At 39.3% G+C, this 9223-nt stretch overlaps 1 protein-coding gene across 1 annotated transcript in view; it reads right to left on the reverse strand.

The window, feature by feature from the left end:
• Nucleotides 1-9223, reverse strand: part of tmx3b (thioredoxin related transmembrane protein 3b) — a 37433-nt gene that overhangs the window by 15090 nt on the left and 13120 nt on the right. The window contains exons 10-13 of the mRNA XM_032503928.1: nt 8881-8979; nt 4708-4765; nt 4451-4504; nt 1123-1179 (exon numbers count right to left, since the gene is read on the reverse strand). Coding sequence (XP_032359819.1) covers nt 1123-1179; nt 4451-4504; nt 4708-4765; nt 8881-8979 — 268 coding nt within the window. The remainder of the gene's footprint in view (nt 1-1122; nt 1180-4450; nt 4505-4707; nt 4766-8880; nt 8980-9223) is intronic.

Raw genomic sequence — 9223 nt, forward strand, 5'->3', positions numbered from 1 at the left:
TGTGTGTGTGTTCATGAGTGTCTCTGGTGAAAGCAGGGGCAGCCTTACGCCAGGCAGACCGCTGCCAGAACACAGTAATCGCTGTGATGACAGAACGAGGGATAAAAAGCCATCAGATTTATTTCCATGGCTCTCCTAAAGGAGAGAATTAGTGGACATTGACAGGCCAGGATTTCATTCCTCAAAGGAGGGCAATTAATCTTGTGCTACAGCGGCCAAACTCAGCCCTGTAAAACCCGGCGCCCTGTAAAACCCGGCAAATACATATTGTATCTACTCGTAAAAAATTGGGAAGGCTAATCACCCCATTTATCCTTAAATATAAACACCGTCTGTCTAATTTCAGCCGTGCACCAGGAGTCTGTTCTTTGAATGTCGTCATATTTCCAATGCGACTCCTACTGTACTTACTGGCACACTTTTAATTACACAGGACTTAGGAGACCATGTCTGCTATAATCTCCCTTATACAAACAATTATATGCTAAATTTAAAATTACATCCTGCAGCGGTCTATTACGCTGGGAGATTCTCACACAAACACAACATTATACAAAGACACACATAATTAGACACTGTACGTTGGTAGATACAAAACAGACACGCCAACTGCTACAGCCCTGCTGGCCTGTAACACTAGCAGGGTTCTGTCTAATTAAAAGTGTGGGATGTTGGTTGCAGGGCCTCTCCGAGCAAGACACACCAATAGCAGGCCAAGGCGCAGAGCTACAGCAGCATGGCTCTCTGAATCATTAGCGCGGCTCTTTGACAAACTATTAAAATACATGACCGCCATAGATTTAATCCACGCATATGTCCTTATCCGTAAATTCCTCATAGATTCCTTTTACTATCCTTCACTCGCACAAGCAGATTTACAGGAGCTGGTGTGATTTTTTCGTATGCATTAGTGCGTGATGGTAGGGGGTTACAATTTCCAAGTGCACTAAAAAAGAAATGACAGTCTGTCTGTGTAATTGACTTCTCCACAAGAGAGCATCTTTAATGGCAGAGGCTGGCATTACAAGTCAGTCCAGACCTGGATAAGTAGCTGACAGAAGGTAATATGAGGTAGAGAAAAGAGGATGATGGCATGAGAAGAGAGAGGTGGGCTGCACTCACCCCATAATGAGGCTGTTAATGTAGTCATTCCCATCCATGTGGCCAAACTGGAAGTCCCTGGAGAGATGAAAGACAAATCAGTGCCATAAGAAAGTGAAACACAGTGAATAAAAAACAACAAATCAATAGAGCAAAATTAGCCTTTTTTCTTGTCTCAGTGGATTGCACAAAACTAGGACACCAACACATTAAATGGAAATGCATGTTTTTTTTTGCTATGGAAAACTGGGATTTTGTCACTGCAGAAAGAAAAAGATATCCCCAAAGCTCTGTCCTGTGCTGTCTCCTGTTTCTCCTCATCTTATCCCACCACAGAAAAGACTCAGGTGATTTATCTGAACGATAAGGCACGAGGTGGAATTCAATTTGTTTCTCATTGTGCTCCACTATGTCTGAGCAGAGTGTATTGTGGGTAGGCTAGGGAAGGGGGTGGTTGCAAGTCCAGGAAAGCCAGTGACTACCACTGAATGACTGATTATGGGGGGACTCTACATTTATATTATATTCATATTGAATCACAGTTACATATTGCACATTTGTCCTCTGGGTGTTACAAAATACTGCCTGCGCTTATCAACGACATAATTATGAAGAGCTAGAACTAAATAAAATATGGATTCAATATAAAAATCGGTCTGTGTTAGTGATAATTTTGCTGACAATAGTTGGCCAAACTGGAAATAAAGCTCAAGTATCAAAAAGTCAGTTTGTAAATTTTGCTCTGGAAGCTGCAGCAGTGAGAGTTATGGATCAGACACCGCCGGAAGATGATTTACATGTTTCAAGACTGAGGGGGAAGTGTTGATATACACAACTTGTAATGTGGAATCTAAATTCCTTTTTACTTTATTATCACTACTTGGTCCATAATTTAAATAGTTACAGGTCTGTATCCCATGTGTGTCCATCTTCCTACTCCCACTGACACTTCTTTGGCCAGCCCACTGAGCAGACGGGCCAAGGGAGCATGAAGCAACAGTGCTTCCAGATATGGCCAATGAAAGTTGGACATTCTAGCTGTTTACTTATATGTTCCCTCTGGACATGTGCAAGTGTTTATTAGTTCCACTTACAACATTTTTATAAATAAAAGGAAAACAAGGTGTCCTTGCGGACAGGAATTCATTATTGAACCATTGATGATCATATAAAAAAATTATATTATATATATATATATATTATAAATACTATGGTGGGTATTGGGAGAGAAGTCACCCACATATGTACTCTAGAAAGGATTCAAATCACAGGTCTCCACACTTAATACTCCTGTAATACCGTCATGTGATATTAAGCATTGGTTAAAAGAAGTTTTTTTTGTTTAAAAAAAAAAGTGGCTTGCATTACTGTGTGTCTCTTTTAAAACTACCACTGAGGTACCAGCTTTAAAGTATTCCTTAACCTGTATTAATTGATTTGTTTTTGCTGCTTGCAGCACAACAAGCTGTAAATGCAGTGTTGACCTTATAAAGTTGATGGGAGGAACGTGTATATAAAAAAAAAAAGTTCACCCATCCAGATACCAGGCTCTTTAGCTCTAAATGCTCCACCAGCTGTTCACCAGCTAGCCGCTAACTAGCAACATCTATTGTACAGATTGTGAAGCCTCTTAAGGGGAAATTTCTGATATTGCTTTGACGCTCTCTAGAGTTGAGGAGAACTGCAGAATCCAGTGATAATTCTTGGTGTTCATCACTTCGAATGGCATCTTTCACAATACATATTCAATCAATTGTGAACATAAGAAGATGAGCAGCTTCAAGAGCTTCTTTCAACAGGTAAAACTTCCTAAAAACCTAAAGAATCAAGGTAACTTATGGATAGAAAGTCAAAAGGTTTTAGTTTGGGAAGAAGCTGTATGTGACAAGGCTTCTTGTCTGGTGTGCCGCAACGGGCACATAAAAAACAATAATGAAGGGTGCAGAATTTCAACCCAACCCACACCCACTTACTGATGAAATCAGACTTTCCCCACAAGTGCGGTTTGCGCACCACGCGCACAAACCACAACACACACACACCACACAACCACAACAAAAACACACACACACACACACACACACACACACACACACACACACACAAGCTCCCTCTGAGATCTGCATTCATTGTTCTGTCAAAATGCTACAAATGGTGGGTGAGCTGACCGCCACAAAAGTTATTACTGCAAACCGAATCAGCTCATCGAAACGTCAGTCAGCACCATATGATCTGTTGACGCTATGCGCTGCCACCGCCCACCACCAGTTGTCACTCGAGCTCGTGACTTGTAATTACAAGTAATATTTAGGTGCGTCAGAACACTGCAGGCAGCTCTGATCTCAGTGGGGATTCTCAAACTCAAAAGTCTTCAAAAGAAATATACTGCACAGAGTAGTGTGGCAGATAGTAATCCAAATGATGATAGGGATCTGTGTAATTCAATCAGTCCTAATGGGAGCGCCTGGAGAGGAAGAAACACTTTGATCATGGCAGTTTTGAGATAGCAGAAAGCAGAAATCTATCTGATGGAAGCAACATGGTCAATTATGGGGCATAGTGCGGAACTTAAGCACACAATGATGAAAATGTGAGACTTTATATTTTTATGTTGTATTAATCCTTTTAGGGAAATCCTCTTGTCGCCAAGCCGCCGTACCGGGAGGGATCAGAGATAAGGGTCAGCTATAGAACAGCAATCTTAAGAGCAGATTTGGAGTCACACCACTTCAGTTAAGCATGTTTGCTTCAACCGGTGTCCTCCAGATAAGGGATGACCTGCCTACTGTAGCCTACTTACTAAACCATCCTGCTGTACATGTACAGCAATTGTTTCAGGAGCCCTGTGTTGCAACATTTTGGGTGTCTGTGTTTTTGCATCATCTCTGTTTTGAACCATCGTTCCTTACAACCTTTCCAGTCCGCTAACGGCAAAAATAACTAGAACACATTTGTGAAATTATACATTTAGTGCATGAATTTCCTCTTTGTATTCTGTGCCTGTTTAATTAGTTCCTCTCCAGTAAAAGAACTGGTCGAACAAGGCGTTACGTAACACAAACACCACATCTCCAGTTGTTATTGCACAATTGGAGCTGGAAAAAAACAGAAAATTATGCATTAATAAAAAAACGAGCTGAGATTTTGACTGACAGCTGAAAAGAACACCTATATTTGGAAGCTGACATTTTGCATAATTACCTTTCTACTGAACGTCAACGAGAACAGACGTGCCCCAACAAAGGAGTAAACTTGCTTGTGAATAGACAGGCGGCGCTCCCCAGTGAGTGCGCCATCCTCGAATAAATGTATAAATTGGATATTCATCTTTGACCTCATCGTGCCTTACCTGTTAAAATGTTCCCTGTATTCCTTTGCCACCCTCTGAATCAAGGCCTTTAATCTAAAAGCAAATGAGAAGAGAGTGAAACACCACATGAGTGGGGAGTTTAACCTTTATTTAGAACGATGCCTGTAATTTGTGGGAAAATCCAAACAATATCTTTATCTGAAAGCCCTGCACATGAGCGTAACTATAGTGGTAACTGTTGGGAGTAATTTATATAGAGCCATGCTTTTTTTTTTTTTTCGTTGTGCTCTTTGTACCTGCGACTCTCCTCTGTGGGGTCCTTCTCATCGATGACTGCAATCGCAACCAATTTGCCTGAGGTGGCAGACAAGGATTACAAATCACAATCACACACACAAAAAAAGGCTGAGAAGACAATGACAGGCAGATAAGAGTCTCCGGAGGAGACGAATCACCTCTCAACCACGGGAAAGAAAAGAAAGAGGCCGCGCAAGTGCTTTATTCATTCATCACTCAAACATTAAGCTAGCTTAGGATTTCTACTTGGTTGAGCAGGAAACAAGTGGTCACTTTCTGGTTGAAGAGCTATTTCAAGCCATTCAAAACCCAAACCCACAACACGATAATAGTTCTACTTAAAAAAAAGAAAACCTGTTACACAACTTAAAAGGTCTGTTATTCAGACTTGTATTGGTTTGAGGCCAGAAACCCCTTGTCGCTGGGACGAGAGTGCCAGCCTGCCCCCTGGTGGTCACTGATGGTCTTTATGTGGCCAGGTTAAGGTTATGTAAAGGTAGTGGACAGCCCTGGTGGTGTCATGAAAACAAAGATTTCACATGCAGAGACCGAGTTGTATAAGATGTGGGAGAGGAAGTTAAGCCACTGTGCTACTGTATATAAGAATACACGGAAACCCTTCAATGTGCAATATTCACCACCAAATAACATTCTCAAAATAACTTTCATTGCACTATTCGGGGGGTGGGGTGGGGGCGCATTATGCAGTGAACAATAGTTTATGTATGTTTTACTTTGTGTTTTTTCCTGCAATACTTCAGGTGAAAATGCTTATTATCTTTGTGGTGCCTTACTAGGTGCACAGACACCACTGCTGATGTAGCTGCATCATTCCTTCGTCTATTGTCAGAAAATAATAGATTCATTCTGCAATGTTGCTAAACTACGGGGCCTCTGAGCAAAGTGTTTTTAACTGAAGAAAATGCCACAATCTCAGGTTTAAACAAAGGGTACCATCTTCTCGGAAATCACCATTTGTAAGTTATTTATAAGATACAAGATAACTATTGGCTAAAGTTTAATGTTTATTTTTTTTCAACTTTTTTTGACGGATAAGAGTGTAGAAATGGAGGCAGAGAGATGTATGATGCCAAGGCTGGAATTGAACCCAAGACGTTGCAATTATACGTGCGCTGTGACCCCACAGCCTCCAATGCGCTCTCTAAGGGCTTGAATTACAGTTATTGGTAATGGTTACTGATGATTTACAGATCGTTAAGCCCTTCCATACAAACATGTACAGTTTGTATAATTTTTGTGTGATAATAATGTAGTTAATAATAATAATGATAATAATAATAATAGTAATAAAAACTATTATACTCATAGGTTTTCCCTTTCTAATAGCTAGACATCAAGTCTATGAGAAAACATTTTATTAAGTTATTTATAAAGGGTCACACGCTATAGTTTCAAATTCTTCTGTTAAAAGCTTAAATAAAGAGCTAGCACTCACAACCTTCACTGTGAAGTGATGTAATCACATTTACAAGACATCCATCTTGCACGCATCATATTTCTTGTGTCATAAATTCAGTAACGTAATGCAGAAAGTTTGATGTACTTTATGGGCCAAATGTCTGAGAATATTCACACCTAAAGCTACCATTCCTATTAGTTTTTTTGGTGTGACTTTGACATTCCTTCACTGTGCATTTGTAAAATTTTTTGGATGTTGTTAAAAGTATGCAGTGTAGTCTCTTTTTTAAAAGGGGTTGTTTGTGTTGTGCTTGTCGGACATCCTATCCACTCTCTGCCCCTGAGAAACAGCCTTCCAATGTAATTGCACACCACAAATGTACTGGGAATATGTCTAATAGACGTTTTCAATACGGCGCTTATCATTTCCTCTGTCTGTGTTCCGTCCCTTACGTTTTGACCCATAAATAGATCTAAATTACAGCTTGAGACTATTTATTGATTTTGGTCACACTGGTGTTTAAACATGGGGACATAGATGTGTGGGATGAGGCTTTTAGAGCATTTAAATGTCACTCCACCACCCCACAATGAGCACAAGGGCATGAAACTTGACGATTGATTGAAAAGCCCTTCGAGACAGGGCTGGGAGATTCTATACTGTTTTCACGAATGTACTTCAATCTAATAAGTTATCGGGCTAAAACCACAGACTGTGCCGTCTTTAATTAGTCACATAGCATTTATCCAGTTAAGGTGCTTTAAAGACAATTTTGTGTTCAGAACTACAAACTGCACATTTGGTATAAATGAGCTAAAAACTGACTGTAAGCAGCAACAAATGTAAGCACAGTCCAACCGCAGAGCGTCACTGATCTCAGTCAGCTGCACGTTAAGAGGTAAAATACTGCATCTAATATTAGAAAGCACAGCTTTCTTTGCAAAAAGCATCAATTTACTGCAGTTTGAGGGCCAGTTTGTATTTCAATGTCCTGTGGGAGAGACAGTGTGTGCACATTTGAGTAACTTGGTCTACATCTAGAGGGAAGTGACTTTCCTACCATCGCCACGACACACAATTACCACTGACATTTTTACGAGGAAGATTCGACAAGAGCAACTCGAAGATGTTTGATGTTCAATTATGAAGTCATCGTGTAGTAGATTTGATATTCAGGGGTGGAAAGGTAAATACAGTATGAGCAGGTTTTGAAACGTGCGACATAGCATTACAGAAGCAGGCTGAGTAAAGCTGTGTGCTGATGCACTTTTCAAATAATACCTGCTGGTAATCATTCTGTAATTGAAAAGATGTTGACTACTGACTTTGGCTCCTTAAGCGCAAAATGAGCACACAAAAAATGAAATCCCCACAAAAAAAAAACAAAACATTATGCTCACGATTACAAAATAATCACAATTTATAACATTTCAAAATAAAATGGAGCTGAAATAATAAGTTGATTGAGCCATATTGCAACTATTTTCCTTGTGTCAGCTTCTCAATTACGTGATCATTTCTTACATTTCTTTGTCCTATGTGATAGTAAACAGTGTTGTGAGTAAATTACAGTAATGTATTCCTTTTTGCTGAATCCACTGCGCGGACAGCAGTGTGTCCGAGCTGCTGACAGATAGAAACATGTCAGGAATTAATAGGCTTGCTACACATAATAGCATTGCATATCTATCAGCCGTGGAGAGTTACTGTGCCTGTAGGGGAATGGCTTTGAATGGTGACCAAAAACACTTGTCTTTTGCTGTGACCTGTTACTGTGCAATATGTTGCAGTTTTACAATCTAGAAAGTGAACAAGTTAAGCTTGACAAACGTGTTTTGCATCTAGCGTCTCACGTTCATCTCAGTAAGCTAGCAAGCCTACACAGCCGAAAACGTCCGTGTAGGCTGCTTCAAAATTAAAGCACTTCCTGTGACGCTTCGCAGTAAAACTAAATTATTGTTAAACAAATAAGGTTGTGAACCTTTTCACTTATTAACTGTAAATCAAGTAATATAAATAACGTGAATGGTGAGTTTTAATCACACAATAATTGATAATTTCCTTTAGGCAACCTTAGTTTTAAACTAAACAACATGACTTTGTTAGTGAAGTGCTTTAAACAAACATTTTACAACAAAGCTGTACTTCAATACAACTATAAGGTACTTACTTTTAATTGAGTATTTTCATTTTCTTCTACTTGCCTATTGTTTGTTTTACTCATCTATTTTTATAGCTTTACTTTGAATATTCATATACATTTTACAAAATATAATGAATAATCTATGATGTATTAACGTGGATAAAGAGGAGACTTTTTTGATCCAGTGGTTAAATTCACAAGCTAGCTGTCAAGTCAAACTTCTGCTGTTATTTTGGTGAAAGTAACTCAAACGTAATGCAAAAGTAGTTTAGCGCATTACAATTTAGAGACAGTAATATTGCAATATAACTAATTACTCTCAAATGACAGTACCTAGTTATCTATAATGTATTACATTTTGGAAGTAACTTGCCCAACACTGATAGTAAACTAATATATATTTGGGTTTTGGGCTATTGGTCAGATAAAACAAGACATTTGAAGATGTCACCAAGAAACTTGGAAAAATATGTATTGATAATAAAAATAATAATAGTTTGTAGAAGTCTCAATATTAAACCATACCAATGGAATATGATTGCTATATAAATATGTTATTCGGAAGAGTAAAGAACATATTATAGATGACAACTTTTATGCATACGCCACCTGTTTCCCCGAGCTCATATAGCGTAAAGCCGTCGATCTGAAGGTATCCCTGGAAGCGCTCCTTGTTCACCCATGAAGACAAACTAGCATCTTCATACTCTGCAACACAAAGACAGAATCTTTCAGAAGCAGAAGCACAAAGTCAATATTCAGGACACAGCCTCTTTATATACAAACTGTGTATTGGTGCCTGGATCGTAAGGAAGATCAGTGTTTACCACCTGTGTGCTCTCTAGGGAATAAAGAGCGGGACACAAGTTCAGCATTCATAGACAGAGGGCAGATAAACAATGAACAGAAATGGTTTTGACAGAGGGCTGCCTCTGGGTTGAGTAGTTGGTGG

This window comes from Etheostoma spectabile, chromosome 22 (genome assembly GCF_008692095.1).
Source record: "Etheostoma spectabile isolate EspeVRDwgs_2016 chromosome 22, UIUC_Espe_1.0, whole genome shotgun sequence".
Lineage (NCBI taxonomy): Eukaryota > Metazoa > Chordata > Actinopteri > Perciformes > Percidae > Etheostoma > Etheostoma spectabile.